Source organism: Mastigoproctus giganteus, chromosome 2, assembly GCF_048544385.1.
Source record: "Mastigoproctus giganteus isolate SK-2022 chromosome 2, ASM4854438v1, whole genome shotgun sequence".
NCBI classification, from domain to species: Eukaryota; Metazoa; Arthropoda; class Arachnida; order Uropygi; family Thelyphonidae; genus Mastigoproctus; species Mastigoproctus giganteus.
This window is the reverse complement of record NC_143576.1, coordinates 10,014,845-10,036,811: the sequence shown is the minus strand read 5'-3', so window position 1 is coordinate 10,036,811 and position 21,967 is coordinate 10,014,845. Positions and strand designations below refer to the sequence as shown.

Below are 21,967 nucleotides of genomic sequence, written 5' to 3'. Positions count from 1 at the left end.
GGCGACAGGATTAGTGAATGGAACAAAGGGGTGCTCTTACGAAGAAAGGCTTAAGTTTTGCGAATTACAGTGTCTGGAGACTAGGCACCAGCGAGGTGATCTGATAGAGGTGTACAAAGCCTTGAATGGTTTGAGCATGCTCAATGCTGATGAGATTCTTCCTCTTGCTCAGAATAATCACCTGAGATGGCATAAATTCAAATTGAGGAAAGACAGATGTAGGATAGATGTGCTGAAATTTGCCTTTAGCCAGCGGGTAGTTGGTAGGTGGAACAGACTTCCATCTCTTGTCGTGGAAGTTGATAGCCTAAATAAGTTTAAGGCTCAGCTGGACAGGTATTTCGAATGAACAGATGGGTGAAGTGGAAGTGGTTATTTTTTATTTATTTATTTTACTTTATTTTTTTAATTTTTTTTTTTTTTGGCTGATGCTGCATAAGCTTGCTTTCTTGCATCAAATGCCTCTACTAATGCTAATGCTAATTGTCTTGACACATCATCTTACATATTTCAATCGTTTTGCAAATGTCCAAGTCAGATTCATACAATTTACTAGTATGAGCTCTTCATTGTCATCATAGATCTTGACATATTTCATCTCTGACAGTATCTCTGTTTCCTCATTGTGAAATGAAATGTGCAGCCTTACCATCTCCTGCTTGTACTCATTGAGATCTTGAGTCAAGTCATAGTTTCAGTAGCATATTATGCGTGGATACTGTTGTTTCTTGCAGATCTCATAGTGCTGCATGTGTAATTTGTGACAAAGCATGACAGAGTAACATGATCCAACGTGATAGTATGATTGTAACAATACAAATACTTGTATTGTTGCAATCATACTATTTAACAAATGGCTACAATCAAATGGGTAATTAGGCTATTGGCCTAACTGCTTCCAAACATTGATTCGGTAGAGTAAGCAGTGGGCATGTGTATCCTATTTATCATTAATATTGATCTGGTAGAGTAAGTAGCGGGCATGAGCATAAATTACATCGCTCATGATTTTGGTTCTAGCTGTTTCAAAATTTAATAGGTGTTGTCAAAGATGTTTACACATAAAACATCTTTCGTGCGGACAGGGTACACACAATATATATATATTTTTTATCAAAGATGTAAACATTTTTCTGAACCAGCTTTAGATACTGATTTCAAATACATTCTTGGTTTTTTTCTAGTGCATGTAATTTTCATAAAATATCTGCTGATAAGATCAGCACAAATTAATTAAGATGATTTCACTACAAAAATTTGAGCCCTATCCAGTTTATTATTTTTTCCCATATATATTTAGGATATTTATCCTTTATTGCAGTATTTCTTCCTGCTAAATTAAAATTAATGCCATGCTGCTTTCTTATGGTTATGAGCTAATCCCCTCTATTTAACCTTGGACTGATGATTATAGTGTCACTCCATGATTATTTTCAATAAATCCTGCTCCTTATTGGTGGGGACTAATCCCTGCCATTTAACTTCAGACATAACATAGCTTCATTAATATTCAGGGCTAATCTCATCTATTTAATCTTGGACTGACATGCCTTTAGCATTAACTTCATTAAGAATTCATTCTGTTTGGGGCAGTATTTTGAATGTTTAGTGACTAAACATTCACTAAACATTCAAATTGTGCAGTGTTGGCACTCCACTGTACAATTTTAGCAGTTCAACAATGGGTATAACACATCAAAGGCCAGTGTGACAAGTCTTGGCCACCATGTTCTTCCAGTCTCATCCCTTTAGACCTTTCCTTTTTTCTTTTGATAAAGGAAAGTGTATGAAACACCCATTGATAACTTGGATGATCTCAAAAGAAAGACATAATTAGTGTGTTGCAATTAACAGCATTATTCTAATCAACATCTGTTGCGATTTACATAGGTTACATGCTTGTATTGTGGCAGGAGGTCACGTGGAATTAACAAATAATATTTTGATCACTTGTTGGCTATCTTTCAAAACTACATTACCTATAGCATCTTATACAAACAGTGTAGAATGTTGTAAATTGTGTATAATATTTAATTAAATTAAATAATACTGTAATTACAATAACAATTTTATTTTTGACCTCTTGGGTGACATACAGCTGTACAGGCAAATGTGGTGTTGGTTTACTACACTAACTACAAGCACAGTGGACCAATGTGTGGGCATTGGAAGTGTTTTAAAGTGGGAAAGGGGAACATCAGTTAAGCAGAGGTTGGTTAAGAGAGCTTCTACTGTAATTAACTTATTTTTAACATTGGAAAATCATGTTTAATTCATTCAGATTCTGAATCAGAAAGTTCTAACAATTTGTCAATTTCTTCATCGGAAAGGCAGTTATAAGACATTGATGTCACGTATAAATACTTCACTTCTATTATAGAGTTAAAAGATACTTTGCAACTTCAAAAGTAAAAAATAAATAAATAAATAACTGCTGCCTAGTGATTACAAATGAATATAAACATTAATCTAGTTTTTCACATTATTTATACGAATATAAATAGATGGATGCACAATAATTATGCCAGCACAGTGGGAGAATGAATTTCATAATCAGCCACCATTACATTGGATGGGAAGTGGAATTTTACAATGTCATGACAGCCACAATGCTGGACTGCTAAGGACTAATGTTATGTTTTGTAAAGATGTAATACCCTTCTACCCTAAAAGCTTGTGCAGGGGTAAAAACTGAATGAAATAAGTAAATGCAAATTCTTGTAAGAATTATTATTATATTGTATTGATCAAATGTAATTACACTAATTGAATCACATTTTGTTTAAGAGAATTTGATAATGTGAAAAGTATTACACTCCCACACAATAAATGCAACATTTCTGGATTCCTTATTGAATCTTGTCATCAGGCGTAATTAGGAAAGATTTAGCAGCTTGTAACTTTATTATTATTTATAATAATAAAGCTACAAGTTAATGTAATATAAATGCATCAGTGCTACTATAGAAAAGTCAAGAAACCATATCGTGATGAGTCTGGAATAAATATTTCACAAGGCCCCTTCCAAGGAATCTCTATCAATGCCCCAAGCATTATAGGTCCATCTCTTCAGCATCAGTACTACTGAGGGTGTTGGAGAAAGTCATCATGCCCACTCTGACCATCTTCCCTTAGAAAGACTACCATAATGCCATTATTCACTCATTGTTCTACTGTTATAAACTTGCTGTCTATGATAGACTTTACTCATGAGGCTTTTGATGCAAAAGCAGATTTGTTTGTGTATATACGTTTCTTGAAGCTGAATTTGATAGCATAAATTTTAAAGCACTCCTAGCATTGCTGGAGACATATTTGTATGTTATTAAATGTACACTGGCCTTCTTAAGTTTGCTGTGAGAATACTATAACTTTATTATCGAGTGTTGACATTCGAGGTGAGTGGACATGCTTCGTCAGGGCTCTTCAGTTTAGTGGATTAGATTACTGTTGATTATTGCTTTTAAATATTTGATGCATTTAGTATATTGTTGGATTATTTTGTTATAGGATTTACTGTAACAGTTTGACTTTTATAATATTATAGATATCATTTTTTAAAGTTAATTTTCATTGATATTTAGCTAATTTTATAATAGTAATTATGAGATCTGCCCTAAACACATCACAGGGTATCATGACTCACATGGAAATAGCTGATGGCGATTTATGTGTGAGTCATGATTTAATCCATTATGGAACCTGTGAAATGTTTTCCGAGGTCGACCTGGTGACTAATCATAGCTCACCTGAGGATTCTTTTCTTTGTGATCAATGTAAGGCATGCACTGATCTTAAATTACAATTTGGTGCACTGATGGAACAATTTGAGTCACTGAAAAAAATGGGTGCTTGCTCTCGAGAATAATGCATCTGGGAGCTTGTCAGGGACTCAAGACTCCAGCAATCTACCAAGTGTTGCACTCCCGATATGGGCCTCAAAACAGTAAAACCAAGTGCAAACTACTCTGGTTCAAAAGGACTTTGTTTTATTAGGAGACTCTATTGTGAGGGAAACGGGGAATATTTTATGTAATAAGGTTAGGTGGAGTAGAACCAGGGTATGTCTGCTGGGAGCAACTATTAATGATGTCACCAACAGATTGTCAGATTTTAAGGGAGGTAAAGAGAATATTATTATTCATGTGGGGACTAATGACATTAAATGTACACAATCTGATGATTTGTTGGAAAAATACAGGACCATGCTGAGGAAATGCCGCGAGCTAGGCCACAATGTCTGTGTCTGCAGACATGATATGAGGGATTATATATTAAAAGCCTTGTGGATTAACTCAAGACTTGAAGAACTCTGCAAGGCTTTTGGGGGAGAAATTTCTATTAGCTTGGCCCACACTTGTAGTTAGAAGGAATTTGTTTTGTAGAGACGGGATACACTTAAAGGTGGTGCCAAAGTTTTTTCCAGTATTATTGAGGATACCTTAAAGGTTCAGGGAAACTGCTAGTTAGGGGGGATGTGGTTAATACTGACACGTGTTTATCTGATAATATTAATCAAAGTAACTCTTGCACATACCTCAAGAGTTCTTATCTGTTTCCCCAACTGTGCATATTATCTAGATGTTCTGGGGGCAGAAACGTTTCAAGTGAACAGGTAGCTAATGCCAGGGAAGAGAGCCTAAAAAACTTCAGGGGTTGTGTTAGGGTTGTTAAATATACAAAAATAGTAAGTCTTAATTGTTTATATAGTAATGTTAGAAGTGTCATCAATAAAATGAGCGAATTCAAACTGCTGGTTCAAACAAGTAATGCGGGGTTAAAACAAGTAAAACATAATAGGGCTTACAGAAATATGGTGCCACCCGGAAATAGGGGATGATGAGTTTCAGTATGGCTTGTATAATGTATTTAGGAAGAATAGGGCAGATAGAAGGGGTGGTGGGGTAATACTTCTTATCAGAAGCAGCCTGTGTGCGACGATAGCTTTCCCAGATTCAGATGTTTCACGTGCTAGTATAGAATCTGTATGGTGTGAGATAGTTGGAAACAAAGATATAAAGATATAATGTGAGTAGGAGTGATCTACAGACCACGTGATTGTGAAGATTGTGACAAAAGCCTCTACATGCAAATGGAATGGGCAAGTAAGCGTCAATGTCTTATTATGGGCGATTTCAATTTGCCTCTAATTGATTGGAGAAAATGGGAAGGAAACTCGACATAGGGGAACAAAATTTTTAAATCAACTAAATGACTGTTATTTGTATCAGCATGTCAGGGAAAGTACTAGAGAAAAGAATATCCTAGACCTCATCATCACCCATGAATCAGATGACATAACAGGGCTGACAGTAGAGGAACCAGTAGCAGGAAGTGATCACGGAGTTCTACGGTGGATGATGAAGAGAGAGGTAGCAGTAGTAAAAGGCAAAGGAATGGGTTATAATTTCAGAAAAGGAAATTACAATACCTTAAGGTGTTACATTGCCTCTATTAACTGGGTAGATATCACACAGAGAACGAATACAATTGAACTGTGGTATGCTTTTAAAACATTAATCACAGATGCCTTGAATGAATATTTACCATTAAAAAAATACTCCACAAGGAGGGTTCCAAGTTGCATGAATAGTGAAGTTGCCACATTACTTGAGCAGAAAAAGGTGGCATGGAAAAGTTACAGACCAATAAAAACAATTGAAGCCTATAACAGCTACAAGATGATCTGTAATAGAGCCACAGAAAAGGTTCGACAGGCAAAGGCAGTTTATGAGAAATTGCTAGCAAAACAGAGCAAAGAGGGGGGATAAGGAATTCTTCACATATATAAATGCTAAGAATAGCAGGACAAACCAGATTGAATCTTTACGTAAGGGAAAGAGGATAGTATTAAATACACCAGCTGCCATTGCAGATGAACTCAGCATTTATTTTGCATTGATATTTAGAGAAGAAAAACCTTTTGTGATAATGGGAAATTGTGGGAGTGAAGTTGAAAAATATGTAATTAATGATATTGAAATTTCGCAAGATTATTTAATGAAAAAACTTTCGAGCCTACAGACCAGTAAGTCTCCTGGAGTTGATGGAATATACCCTATAATCTTAAGGGAGGTGGCAAGTGAGTGCATTGAACCATTGAGGCTAATTATGCGAACATCACTAGACTCTGGGGAGATTCCGTTGGTTTGGAAAAGTGCCAATGTATCTCCCATACATAAGGGTGGTTCTAAGAGTGAAGTAGGAAATTATTGACCTGTCAGTCTGACTACAGTAGTAGGGAAAATCACGGAGGCAATGACCGACGGTGGAATTCAGGATCATTTGGATAGAATTGAAATTCTCAAGGATACTCAGCATGGTTTTGTAAAGGGAAAATCATGTTTAACAAATCTGGTTCGCTATTTTGAAAGGGTCACTCATGAGCTGGATTTAGGGAATAATTTCGACATTGTTTATTTAGATTTTGGCAAAACTTTTGGCTCAGTCCCACATGAGCAGTTGCTTTATAAGCTGGAACAGGTTGGAATCACTGGGAAAATCCTTAGATTGGTATCAGGATGGCTTCAGGGCAGGAGGCAGAGGGTTGTGATAAATGGCTATTCCTCAGATTGGGTTGATTTAAGAAGTGGGGTTCCCCAAGGATTAGTATTAGAACCACTGTTGTTTTTAATTTTCATAAACGGTATTGATGAAGGGATAAAGGGTGATGTCTAAATTTGCAGATGATGTTAAAATTTGTTCAGTAGTTAATGATCACTGTCAAGCTGAGCTTCTTCAGAGAGAGCTAGATAGACTTCAGGAATGGTCAGAAAAATGGCAGCTATGCTTTAATCCAACAAAGTGTAAGATATTACACCTGGGAAACAGTAATCCCAAAATAACTTATTCACTTGGTGGAGTTCAACTAAACCCAGTACTGGAGGAAAGGGACTTGGGTGTTAAGACAGACATTAAATTCTCTGTTGTTTGTTTGTTTGTTATTTGGTTTTTATGAGCATTAGCAACCAAGACCATTTTGCTCTGTGGATATGCAGTGGTCATTCCCCGACTTTCCGCATTCTCCGTATTTGGTTGGCATGGGCTTGAACCTCAGTCTAATCAAGAAGCATTCTACGCACTGCTGCTCCTGCCCACCTGGCTACGGAGGCACCGAAATTCTCTGAGTATTGTAAATGGGTTGTCCTATCGATGATCTATCTAATTTTGCAAGTAGAGATAGGGATGTGATAATCCCATTATATAAGGCTTTTGTTAGACCACACTTGGAATACTGTGTTCAAGTATGAAGACCGCACCTAATGAAAGACATTGAGCTTCTTGAAAGGGTGCAAAGATGGGTAACTTGCCTGGTGAGATTGGCAAAAGGGCGTCCTTACGAAGAAAGACTTCGAATATGTGGGTTGCAGAGTTTGGAAACTAGACACCTTAGAGGAGATTTGATTGAGGTGTTTAAGGCTCTGAGAGGCATCAGTAAAATGAATGAGGACAAAATTTTCAAGATTATAAATGATGCTAGAACTAGGAGACATAAATTCTAGTTATGGGGGGAAATGTTTAGATTGGACTGCAGGAAGTTTTATTTTAGCCAGCGAGTTATAAATTACTGGTAATAAGTTGCCTACATGGGTGGTAGAGGCTGATAGTTTGGGGAAATTCAAAGGTCATCTGCATAGTACCTTTGGGTGAGGGAAACACACAGGATGATAGGTTTAATTTCCTTTTCTTTTATTAATTATTAGGTTTTTTTTTTTTGGCTGGTACAGCCTAAGCCATAGGCTTTCTTGCACCATGCAGCAATTACTAATACTAATACTATGCACCTTGAGAAGAATAATAGGGGCTACTCTCAATTCATTAATGTGAGAATTCTGTCAGGAAGAATCCTATTTGGATAGCCAATAGTTGTTGTTGTTTGGTTTTTAGGAGCATTAGCAACTAAGGCCATATTGCTCCGGGGATATGTGGTGGTCATTTCCTGACCTTTCCGCATCCTCCGTATCTGGTATAGCCAGTAGACAATTGTTAATAATAAGATAGCTGCACTTTTGGATTATAGACTCTCTAAATGAAGAGAGTGAGAGTGCATAACCCAAAAATTATACCTTTGCTCCATGGTTCCATATAATCCCTGTAGTCAGCATTCAGAAAGACTGAGAAGTCATATTTGACCCCAACCTATGCCTCAGTTATGTCAAAACACTGACAAGGAGAAAATTGAGTATACTGAGTTATTATTAGCCATATGGTGCAAGGAAGCATGAGGCTTATGCTGCACCAGCCAAAAAAAAAAAAAAATTCCCAAGTTACTCTAAGAGAGAGAGAGAGAGAGAGAGAGAGAAAGAGAGAGAGGAATGATGATATCCAGCTCAGTTATACAAAGCCATTAGAAAGAGACTCAGAGAGGACATAAGGAAATTTAACACAAGACAAGTAGAACAAGCATTAAGGGAAAACAAAGGATTTAAATCGGCAGCCATGAGCAGTAATACAGAAAGACAAATGATACTGAAACTGAAGAATAGTGATGGTGTATTTATAAATAGCAGAGAAGGCATAATTCAAATAGCAGAAGACTACTATAAAGAGTTATACAAGGAGCGAGGGAACAATGCAAGCAGTGTGGAAAATGGATCACAAATTAGTTACACATACAACATTCCTGATGAGGTAGAACGTGTGTTGAAGAAAATGAAGAACAAGAAAGCAAATGATACTGAAACTGAAGAATAGTGATGGTGTATTTATAAATAGCAGAGAAGGCATAATTCAAATAGCAGAAGACTACTATAAAGAGTTATACAAGGAGCGAGGGAACAATGCAAGCAGTGTGGAAAATGGATCACAAATTAGTTACACATACAACATTCCTGATGAGGTAGAACGTGTGTTGAAGAAAATGAAGAACAAGAAAGCCCCGGGGGAAGATGAAGTTACTGTAGAGTTGTTAAAATTGGGAGGAAGAGACATGACACAAACTGGCAAGACTCTTCACAAAATGCATTAGAAAAGGTGTGATGCCCAAGGAGTGGAATAATGCAATCATAGTTTTGCTGCATAAGAAAGGAGAGAAATTGGAAATTATTGACCAATTAGCTTGTTATCCCACATCTACAAGTTGTTCAGAATGGTCATTACTAACAGATTAGAAAGAATACTTGATGAGAATCAACCAAAAGAGCAAGCTGGCTTTAGGACAGGATTCTCAACTATCGATCACCTTCACATAATGGCACAGCTAATCAAATGAATATAAAACACCATTATGCCTGGCATTTGTCGATTATGAAAAGGTATTTGACTACATACAGCTTAAGGCAATGTTTCGGGCCCTGGAAAGACAAGGCATAAATACCCCATATATTATGATTTTGAAGAAAATATATGAGAACACTACCTCCTTTATTAGACTAGATAAAGACAGTAGCTAATTTAAAATTGAGAAAGGAGTTTGAAAAGAAGACACAATATCTCCGAAGTTGTTTACTGCTGCCCTTGAGGAAGCTTTCGGAAGATTAAACTGGTTGCAGAAAGGAGTCAATGTGAATGGAGAGTACCTAAACGATTTGCAGATGACATTGTGGTCATAAGCCAAGATCCCAAAGAGTTAGAGGAAAATCTTAATCAGTTATGCACAGTTAGTAAGGATTTTGGACTAAAGATGAATATGGCTAAAACAAAAGTAATGATGAACAAGCATGCTACAGAAAGGGATATAATCATTGAAGGAGCAGTAATTAAAAAGGTGGAGTCATATACTTATCTGGGACAAGTCATTAGCTGTAATAATGATAAATGGCTGGAAGTCAAGAGAAGAATAAATTTTGGATGGATAGCATTCAGGAAATATAGTCACATACTGAGGAGCAGTATCCCAATTTGTCTGAAACGTAAAATAATGAACGAATGTATACTCCCCGCCATGCCTTATGGAAGTGAAATGTGGCCACTCACCAAAAGAATGGAAGAGAAGCTGAGAACTACACAGCGAAGAATGGAACGAATTATATTGGGAATCAGTCTTTTAGATAAGAAAAGAAACTTGTGGATTAGGCAGCAAACTCAAGTAAAGGACATTCTTTTCAAAACTAAAGAACTAAAATGGTCTTGGGCAGGGCACATAGCTCGAAGACATGATGACAGATGGACCAAGAAAATAACAGAATGGTACCCAAGAGGAGCTAGAAGAAAACCTGGAAGACAACACCGGAGATGAACAGATGAAATTCATGAGTTTGTGGGTAGTAGATGGATGGCTGTTGCACTAAACAGAAGGAACTGGAAAGTTGCTGGAGAGGCCTTCATCCTGCAGTGGATTTAAAATGGCGGATGATGATGATATGCCTCAGTAAGCTCACTGGGGTGCTTATGACTAAGATGAGCCACATGCAGTGAAGTACAAAGCAAAATCCCTACAACATTTTCGATATCACCACTACCAGAAATTACATAATATCTAAACCTTGGTTTTCCAATAAATGTGCTAAGGCCGTTCAGGAGAAGAATGTCGCATATCGTTATTGGCTTGTTTCCAATCCTTCAGTTTCATTTTCTGCCTACACCAAAGCTTGCAACAATTGTAAAGCAGTTATTAATCAGTACAAATTAGATTTTGAACAGGCTAAGAGTAGAAAATTTGCTTCTTGCCCTAATGGTAGTTGAGCATTCTGGTCTCTTGCCAAAGCTATTGGCTGCAACTTTTGCCCATCTCTGCTCCCACCTCTGGCAAAACCAGATGGGTCTGTTGTCACTTCAGCCAAGAATAAAGCTGACCTGCTAGCATCCCAATTTTCTTCCAACTCTTGTATTAATTAATGATCTTGGTAAGACACCTCCTACCATTCCCAACATGCCGACAGAGCTAGCCGGGTGGGTAAAGTGCCTGCCTGGTTTCCAAAGGTCGTGGGTTCGAATGCCGCCTAGGGCTTAGATCAGAGTAAATGCAAAAACTTTGGGAGGTGCATTATGGCCAAAGAAGCTGATGCATTTGTGGCCATAAACAAAAAGAGCGTGTTGGGAAAAAAAATTTCCCAACACACTCCATTCAAGGCCTCCTATGGTCTTCCATCAAAAGGATGACAGAAGGATTTTGACAAATCCTGATGCTAAGAAAGCCCCAGATCCTGATGGTATTTCTTCACTTGTTTCCAAAACATGTGCTCCTGAACTTACTCCTTTTCTATGCTACCTTTTTTCACTCTATTATTCCAAAGGTGTTTTTACCTCTGCTTGGAAATTTGCTCATATCCAGCCAGTTCCTAAAAAGGGTAACAAATCCCTCCCATCCAATTATCATCCCATTGCCATTACTTCTACTCCTTCTAAAGTAATGGAGAAATCAATTAACCACCAATGCTTAAACTACCTAGAAAAGGATGTCAAAAGCATGTCAGAAGGATTTTGACAAATCTTGATGCTAAGAAAGCCCTGGATCCTGATGGTCTTCACTTGTTCCCAAAACCTGTGCTCCTGAACTTACTCCTTTTCTATGCTACCTTTTTTCACTTTATTATTCCAAAGGTGTTTTTACTTCTGCTTGGAAATTTGCTCATATCCAGCCAGTTCCTAAAAAGGGTAACAGATCCCTCCCATCCAATTATCGTCCCATTGCAATTACTTCTACTCTTTCTAAAGTAATGGAGAAATCAATTAATCACCAACGCTTTAACTACCTAGAAACTTTCTGTCTGATCAACGATTATCAGTATGGATTCTGTCAGTGTTGATCCCCTGGTGATATTGTGGCTTATGTTACCAATTTATGGACAATTTCAATGCGAAATACAAGCAGTTGCTCTTGACATCTCTAAGGCTTTTGATCGTGTTTGGCATAAAGGTCTCCTAAACAAGCTTCCATCTTATGGTTTGCCAATTGTTTTTTGTAATTGGTTATCCAGTTTTCTCTCTGATCACTCACTGAGGGTGATGGTAGATGGCTTTCTGCCTTCTAACTTCTCCACTAATTCTGGTGTCCCCCACTCTTTTCCTCTTGTACATTAATGACCTTCTTCCATTGACTAGAAATCCTCTCCATAGTTTTGCCGATGATAGCACATTGCATTTCAATTTCCATTTTGAGAAACCTTGCCCTGCTCAATCAGCTTCAACTTCTCGAATATCTGCTACCAATTCCTTAAATTCCAATCTCCAGGTAATTCTCCAGTGGGGCAAAGTTGATTTCAATCCTTCTAGAACTCAGTCTTGTCTTATATCTTGCAAAAAGGATTCTTCTGCTCCTATGCTTATCTTTGGTGACACTCCGCTTTCTAAGCAAGTTGATATCTCTTTTGGAGATTACCCTGACTTCTAATCTCTCTTGGCACAAGCACATTACAAATATTGCCTCCTCTGCATCTAATAAAACTTGGTTTTTTTTTCATTCTCGGCATTACTTTTCTTCCAAACAGCTGTTCACTCTGTACAAATCGCAAATCCGCCCTACCATGGAATATTGTTCCCACATCTGGGGTGGTGCCCCCAAAACCTCTCGCAGGCTTCTAGATTCCATTCAGGGTGCCTCCATAGCCAGGTGGGCAGGAGCAACAGTGTGTAGCACATGCTTCTTGATTAGATCGGGGTTCGAGCCCGTGACCACCAAATATGGAGAATGCAGAAAGGTCAGGGAATGACCACCGCATATCCCCGGAGCAATATGGCCTTAGTTGCTAATGCTCCTAAAAACCAAAACGACAACTACAACGTTCCATTCAGAAGAGGGCAGTTAGGTTAATTAATGACTCATTTCTAACAGAGTCTCCACTCGCTGTGTCATAGGCGTACTGTTTCTGCTGCATTCCTTTTCTACAGATACTTCCATGGACGCTGTTCTTGTGAATTGGCTTCTATAATTCCCGCTCTCTCTTTCAAAACAGTCCAAACACATGCCGCCACCAGCCAACATCTATTTACTATCTAACTTCAAACTCACAGAACCAACTTTTCATCTTCCTCGTTTATTCATTCAACTGCCGTTTCCTGGAACAACCTTCCTTCGTATGTCTTTCCTGAAAATATGCCTAATAAAACTTGGTTTTCTCTTTCTAATATCAACAAATATCTTCCCTCATCTTCTCAACCTCCAACCCAAGCACGGTTCTAAGTACTATTGGTTCTAATACCTCTCTTGTTTGGGGTTTTTGTAAAAAAAAAAAAAAAAGAAAAAAACACCATTCAGATGATCTATTCAACCATGCCTTATGCAACAGAAATATGGGCTTCAGCTACTATAAAAGAAAAAAAAAAATCCCAACTCTTTAGTAGAATACTGGCTCCTCAAGCAGACATAACCTCCCTTCTTACATATTAACAATTTAAATGGCCATAGAGTTTCACCTTTTAAGGCTCACCACAGTGAATAGCTGGCAGTCATCACCATACTTCTTTCAGACCATGAGAACTGTACTGCTCCTTCTCATCTTCTAAAAGGTTCATTCCAATGCTGCTTTGGAAGCTGAAACTGTGTGATAGGTTCCTGTTAATTCAGGCTATCCCAATGATTCAGACTCTTCTTTCAAGTTGCATTGATATGTAAAAAAATGCCACAGTTGTTATCTATAAACATTATTCTACAGAGCAGATTCATGCTCTGCTCAATGTGTAAATGGCACTCTATGGCAGTGCTCCCGACCAAAAAAATTTTCCAACTTTCTTGGCTGTATTGCAAAAGACCTGTGAAGGACTGTACTGTTATGTAAGCCTTCTTTTTGTATGTTTTGATGTACATATAACATTATCTGTACAGTTTGATGTAATGCATAATGTTTTTAAAGGCTATACTCATATAGTAATCCCTTCCTATTAGACGAGATTTATTATAAAATATAAGTTAATACAATATCATATAATAATATTATATTATGTAATTAACTATATATAATTGTTATGCCATATAGTTAATTATATATAAATACAGTAGAACGTCAGTTATCTGGAATAATTTGAAAGGCTGTTTTTTTTTTTTATTAATTGTAGTATTTGAGATAAATGTTTATTATGCTAAGAGAGTATTTGAGTATTTCTGTCTGTTTTGGATTAAGGCTAATGGTGCCCGTGAGTGATGGAGTTTAGCCATTTTCTTCCATGAACCCAATTTTTCATGACATATTTTGTTCTCTTCATTTCATATTATATTTAGTTTAGCTCCAGATTCGGTAAGAATAATATCAGCCCGAAACTGTGTAATTTATTATTATTTTTTTTCCGTTTTTTTACGGTAAAATCTCAATGAAAAGAAATGGGCAGAAAACCAGGAAGAATGCAATATAATCAAATTCCACAGCAAAAAAAAAAAAAAAGTCACAAAAAAACGATCGAACATTATTCTAAAAAAATTACTTAATTTTTTTCCACATAAAATTTGCAGTAAAATACCTATCCGAATATACATACATATGTAAATGTGCAAATTTTTATGTATAAGTTATTATAATTTTTTCAGTTAAATAAAATCTCCTTTTTTTCATGCTATTTATAGTCTTTTTCTTTTACCTTAATACATTAAACAGAATTTATTCAATTTTACCTTACGTTCGATTATCCAGAAGAGGTCTCGCATTAATTATTCCAGATAATTGACACCTACTGTAATATAATAATTATTTATATTATATAATTATCATATGATATCTTTATAATATCCTTTATCAACTGAATTAAAAAGTAGATTGTGATGACTTTGTGTACTGTGAAGACGATGTGTGTGAAGAAGGTGATGTAGCTCAACACATTGTGCAATCACAGGTCATGAGGGAGGGGGGAGGGAAGGAGAGTAATATTGTTAGTGCTGAAGAGGAATAGATGAATAAAGATGGGGGAAAGATGGAAAGAAAAGGATAGTAGAGGAAAGGGAAGGAGGAATAGAGGGAGATGGGTAGTGGGGACATCTGCTGACCTCATGCAACGCCAGAGGCTCAAAAATTGGATGGAATCATCTGTCATGGTCCACATTTTGGTTTGGCTGATATATACAGATTCTAACCAGCAGCAGACCTTAGAGATGCGTGCATAATCTATTATGTGGGCATCACTTGGCATGAAGTTATAATCCTTCTGCTAATAATGCATGAATATGGCTACCACTCACTGGGCAAAATCAGCCTCTTTAATAGCATCATGGTGATCTTTAAGTTACTCCTCCAAATGACGAATGGCCCAGTGATGTAGCTCACATTAAAGTTTTTATAGGGTTTATGAAAAATGACCCCACTCCTCTTCATAGGTGGTAGTATGGGTATTGTCAGAGAGGAGGGTATATTGACTGTAATTTCCTGCCAGGTGTTTGTATATAATTCTGCAAACTACCTTAAAACCCCAAGGGCTAACATCTGGTGAGTATGGGCTTGGCACACCTAGGGTCTTGAGCTGGATATCATCATTCTTCTTTTTCTTGGTGATTCCCTTCTACGTCTCTCTCTCTCCTCTCTCTCTCTCTCTCTCTCTCTCTCTCTCAGGGTGACTTGGGAATTTTTTTTTGTCTGGTGCAGCATGAGCCTCATAAGGCTTCATTGCACCATATAGCTAATAATAATATTGAGTAAGAAGAGCTGAAAAGGTTATATCATGGAAGGGCATATCAAAATAAAATTTTGTCACATAACTTGACACCTTGTTAAATGTGTGAATTTCTTGCTGCTAGAGTTAGGGACTGGTTATTATCAAGACACCATTTAAAAGGTCTTTTTAGCTGTTTATTTTCTTTTTTGCCTATTCATTTTTCAAGCTGAGAAATAACTTAGACAGTCCAAACTGTCTAAATTATAAATATAATAGCCTACATTCACTTTTCGATATTTGTAAAAGAATAAGAGAAGTTTACCTCAATATGATACATAGAACACTTCCGTATGATACTCTCCAGAAATTAAAATGAATGTAACATTACAGTAAAATTTAAATTAAAAAATCAAAAATACTGTATTACATTATAGTAAAAAATTAATTGAAAACAATTAAAAAAAAACAATAGAAACAAAACAATTAAAAATCAATTGTACGCAATTAAAAATTAAGTGAAAAATCATACGGAAGTGTTCTATGTATCATATTGAGGTAAACTTCTCTTATTCTTTTACAAATATTGAGATCAATGTAGAACACAGCTCTAGTTTATTCAAGGAATTTTGTACGTATATAGTCTGCATTCACTATACAAGAGTATAGTGAATGCAGTATGTATATATACATCATTCCTGTATATATTTTATCCCCTTTTTTTTTTTTTTTAATTTTTATTTCATTACACATGTACATGCACTGAAATGCTGCTGCCTTCCAGCTCTTATATGTGCTCTTCCTAGTAGTAGAAAATAGTGATGTTTCAGCTTACCTAGTGGTATTCATTTCATTTTCTGCAATCGTTGTAAACAAATTTAGCATGTCAGCCAGTCTGCAGTTCATATTCCTATACATATTGATTTATAGTGGGGAAAAAAAACATATGTCAAGTTTTATATACAATTAATATTGGAGAGTGTGGGATCACATTACCAGCATAGTGGTATCTATGCTAAAATTCATGAAAGGTGATAGCCTGTTATACTTTGATTATTTATACAAGTATATACTTGTATAAATAGTTTTACAATGATTTTAAAACATAATAATGCTAGTTTATTGCTAATGTGTAAAGGAAATGGTATTATCATATATTTTTTTTCATATAAAACAATTTATATTATTTTGAAGAGAGATATGAGAAATATTTCTGTATAATTAAATATTTAAATTGTTTGTCACAGTAACTTATAGTAACAGTTAACAAAATGTGTCAAAGCTCTGAAATTATTCCAGATAATTCCATTCTTTTTTCTACATAATATTTGATAAAATAAGGAAGTTTAAATTTGCCTACACAGTTCAGTTTTAAGAACTACTTAATTCTTCTTTCTCTGGCTTTGAAAGTTATGTATAAAAATTTGAAGAAAAATACTATTATGCTTTCAGTTCTAATAGCAGAAAATGAGGACTGTCACTTTCATCTATCTTAAGAGTGAATAAAGGTATCTTTCTTACTCCAGGCTACTAATCCTGATGAATTAAGTTTTGTGGAGTTAGAAGAATTGGAAATTATAGGAGAAGATGCTGATGGTTGGGTTAAGGTAAGAAGATTGTGGTTCAGTCAGTTTTTTTTTTTATTATTTATCAAGGAGACATGAGATATGTGCATAAACCCAGTACATGCAACCATCATTGAAATATATACAAATTCTTTCACCTTCCAAAAAGTATGTTGGGCCTCCCCCAGATCTAGTTAAGCATTCATCTGCCTTGGCACATTAGCCTCTAGCTGGTGAAATATTACCTGAGATATGGCTTTCCATGCTGCCTGCATCCCATACCTGTAGTGCTGTGGGTGGTGGAGGGTATATACCTAGCATAGGCCTTTCAATTTCATTCCATAAATGTTCAGTTAGTTTGAAATGCAGGAATTTGGCTTTAAAGGAAAGAATGTGAAGCCTTCCAAACCTTTCTCAAACCATGTTTGCACATTTTTAGCTCAGTGGTGCAACGATAATGATGTTAAATTTAGAAAATGCTAACACCATTTGGAAACAACTAAAGCATTAATCCACTTCATTTGCAAATAGTCAGGTAGTCCACAGTTATCATGCATTATTGCACTTTTATTATGGTGGGGATGCAGATTACTGCAACCTGTATTGTCTCTGCTTTGCATGGAAGACCCATTGATGTTGTTGCTACTGATACTGGCACACATGCATCCTACCATTCACATGTTGCAAATGTTTTATTCAGCATGACTCATGCAGGTGAATAAATGTTTGTGAATCATCAGTTCAAACCATTTAAAATAACATCTTTCACAGCAATGGAGATGATCATATTTCAATGATGAGGTTCGTGTACTCCCACAGATACAGACAAAGGGTGATTCTTAACAAACTACATTCCTTTTGGAATGATCTCATATCTAGGACAAAAATGCATGGGTCCTCAATGATGGGGGATCCATTATTCAGATCCATTGCTATGGTTGCCACATCAGTGCCTCTCAATAGAGAGACCTACACTGTCCCTGTGTCAGGTGCCTCCGTAGCCGGGTGGGCAGGAGCAACAGTGCATAGCACACGCTTCTTGATTAGACCGGGGTTTGAGCCCATAACCACCAAATATGGAGGATGCGGAAAGGTCAGGGAATGACCACCGCATATCCCCAGAGCAATATGGCCTTAGTTGCTAATGCTCCTAAAAACCAAATAACAAACAAACAACAACAACTGTCCCTGTTACTACTGATTTTGATCAAAACCATTTGTATGTTACTTCATTTTGCACTTCTCTTTCATGCCCACTGCCTTCTGGTTTCTCCACAAGTGGTAGTCTAGATGGTTCTGATGTCACAAATAAAGTAGCCACCCTGCTTATCCTCTCTATCCATGCTCCTCCCATTGTTTGTTGTTATTCGGTTTTTAAGAGCATTAACAACTAAGGCCATATTGCTCCGGGAATATGCGGTGGTCATTCCCTGACCTTTCTGCATCCTCTGTATTTGGTGGTGACGGGCTCTAACCCTGGTCTAATCAAGAAGTGTGTGCTATGCACTGCTGCTCCTTCCCACCTGACTACGGAGGCACCCACTCCCATTGTAGAAATTGTTAGTTGTGCAAGATTAGTGGGTGAAGTGTGGCTATGTCTCATATACAAGCATATTAGCATCAGCATTAGTTGAGGCATATGATGTAAGGAAGCAAGCTTATATAGCATCAGCCAAAAAAAAAAAAAAACCTTCCCATTTCACCCATCCGGTCGCTCCTAATATTTATGTAGTTCAGCCTTAAATTTATTTAAGCTATCGACTTCCTCAACAGATGGAAGTCTGTTCCAGCAATCAACTGCCTTCTGGCTAAAGGCAAACTTCTGCACATCTATTCTACAACTATCTTTCCTCAATTTGAATCTGTGCCCCCTCAGGCTCTTAATCTGAGCAGGTTGTTTGTTGTTTGTTTGTTGTTTGGTTTTTAGGAGCATTAGCAACTAAGGCCATATTGCTCCGGGATATGCGGTGGTCATTCCCTGACCTTTCCGCATCCTCCATATTTGGTGGTGACGGGCTCGAACCCCGGTCTAATCAAGAAGCGTGTGCTATGCACTGCTGCTCCTTCCCACCTGGCTACGGATCTGAGCAGGAGGATCAAAGGGCAACACAAGTAATTATAGACCTGTTAGTTTAACTTCTGTTCCAGGCAAATTAATGGAGGCACTGGTTAAAGAAACACTGCAGAATCATCTAGACAAGACTTCAGTTATAGCTCGGACACAGCATGGTTTTGTTAAAGGAAAGTCTTACCTGACCAATTTGATTGGATACTATCATGTGGTCACAAAGGAACTGGATGCAGGGAATAACTTTGATATCATATATTTGGATCTTAGAAAGGCTTTTGATACTGTTGCACATGAAAGACTACTGCACAAATTGGAGCAGTGTGGCACTGGAGGCAAATTGCTGCTATGGATAAAGGGATGGTTGAGTGGGAGAAGACAGAGAGTGGTAATCAATGTACACTGCTCATCGTGGACTAATGTTATTAGTGGAGTTCCTCAGGGTTCAGTATTGGGTCCACTGTTGTTTTCTGTATTTATAAATGATATTGATGATGGTATATCAAGCTTAATGTCAAAGTTTGCAGATGATACAAAGGTTGGCAGTGTTGTTAAGGACACTAATGACAGCACGCTGCTGCAACAGGATCTAGAAAAGTTGAGCAGATGGGCTGAGAGGTGGCAAATGAAGTTTAACGTTGACAAATGTAAAATACTACATATGGGAAGCAGCAACCCCAGAGTGACATATCAACTCTGTCGTACTACACTGACAGTGGTAGAGAACGAAAAGGACCTGGGAGTAATTGTGTTTGTGCAGGCAGATATGAAGATTTCTGAGCAGTGCAGACAGTCTGCAAGAGTAGCTCATAGTGTCTTGTCAATGATATACAGGAATTTTTCTAGCAGGGATAAGGAGGTGATTATCAACTTATATAAGGCAATGGTCAGGCCACACCTTGAGTACTGTATACAGGTCTGGAGGCCGCATTTTAAGAAGGGTGTAGAGCTGTTGGAATGAGTACAGAGAAGGGCAACAAGATTAGTGAATGGAACAAAGGGTTGCTCTTACGAAGAAATGCTTAAATTTTGCAAATTACAGTATCTGTAGACTAGGCACCTGCAAGGTGGTCTGATTAAGTTGTATAAAGCCTTGACTGGTTTAAGCATGCTCAATGCTGATGGAATTCTTCCTCTTGCTCAAAATAATCATTTGAGGTGGCATTAATTCAAATTGAGGAAAGACAGATGTAGGATAGATGTGTGGAAGTTTGCCTTTAGCCAGCGGGTGGTTGATTGGTGGAACAGACTTACATCCTTTGTTGTGGAAGTTCATAGCCTAAATAAATTTATGGCTGAGCTGGACAGGTACTAAAGGTGGTAGATGACTTTCATCAACTGGTGAAATACCATCACTTTGCTAATTGGAGGCTTGAAGTGGTGAAACCCATGTTTAGTCTCTAGAGTAAAGTTTCCGGCATCCCCTTGCCCCAATCTTCTCCTTCAACCCATGCATGGTACTAAGTACTATAGGTTTTGATACCTTTCGTGTTTGGGGTTTTCATAAAAAAAAAAAAACTTGGAAGGAACAGAGGGGTGAAATGCGAGCATGTTTTTTTTTTTTTTTTTGGCTGATGCTGCATAAGCTTGCTTTCTTGCATCATATGCCTCTACTAATGCTAATCACAGTGACTGCCCAGAGACAAATTAAGATTCACTGTACCTTGGCACTAATTATAAAAAGCACTGAAATAATAAATATAATTTTCACCAAGCAATGAAAAAAAAAAAAAATGTGCAAAATAAAATAGAAAAAAATTGTGACATAATTGTGCTTAATAATCAGTTGTGATCATGGAATTTTACCCAAATATGTGAAGTCCCAGGCTGTTAATACTAGCCTAAGTGGAATGACCCCTACCCTTGGGATCAGCTTAATGGCTGAAGCTCGTTGAATGAACAGACGCTGACCAGGCTAGCCAGGTGGGTAAAGTGCCTGCTTGGCAACCCAAAGGTCGCAGGTTCGAATCCCACCTCGGGCTGAATCAAAGTACTGCAAAAACCTTGGGAGGTGCACTATGGCCACAGAAGCTGATGTGCCAAGAACTACCAAAAAAAAAAAAAAAAAAAGAACGAACTGAGACTTGAAAACTGAAAAATGTGCAAGGAAGGAAAACTTTATTGGGTGTCTAATGAACATATTAGCCAGCCATTGGGGGGGGGGCCTTGGATGAAATAATATCATAGAATGTGAAAGGAAAGGAAATAAAATAGATGTATAGGAAAAGTATGGATTCAAATTATGTTAAATGCCAAAAGAGGATTTTTTTTTTTTTTTTTTTCTCCCCACATCATGTTGAGTTGGCCTTGTGTAAGGGTTGCATAGTTTCTCTTCCTAGAAACAGATTTTTTCTAGTAAAATTGACAAATAACAGTAGAATATATTGGGTTTATAGACATTATAATCTTAGCTACCTTGGCACTAATTATAAAGAAACATTTGGTGAACCGATTAATGACTGCTGAACCACATGGCATTTCAATCACTGCCCAATTTTGAATGAATTGTATTGAACACAGTTTAACCTAATGATGCCTCTATGCTCTACTGAAATACATACACACACTTAATAGCCACTCTACTAAGTACACCTACCTAACGATAAGTATGCAGTAGGCCTCTCTTTAGCTCTCAGACCAGCCTGGATTCATTTTGGCATGAAATTAAAGTGTTGAAAGCATGCCAGTGGAATGCCAATCCACGGTAACTCAATTCTTGCATATTGGATGATTGCAGATCTCTACTTCGAAGCACATATTCCAACATATTCCACAGTTGTTCAAGTGGATTGAGATCTATTGACTGGGATGGCCATTAGGGTGGATTCACCTTCATATCACATTATCATTTTGGAAGAACCCATTTGCAGGTAGATACACTTCA

The 21,967-nt window shown here is 37.2% G+C and overlaps 1 protein-coding gene across 1 annotated transcript in view; it reads left to right on the top strand.

Moving 5' to 3' along the window:
• Positions 1-21,967, top strand: part of nwk (FCH and double SH3 domains nervous wreck) — a 505,896-nt gene that overhangs the window by 382,977 nt on the left and 100,952 nt on the right. Inside the window, exon 16 of the mRNA XM_090389564.1 lies at positions 16,977-17,057. Coding sequence (XP_090245690.1) covers positions 16,977-17,057 — 81 coding nt within the window. The remainder of the gene's footprint in view (positions 1-16,976; positions 17,058-21,967) is intronic.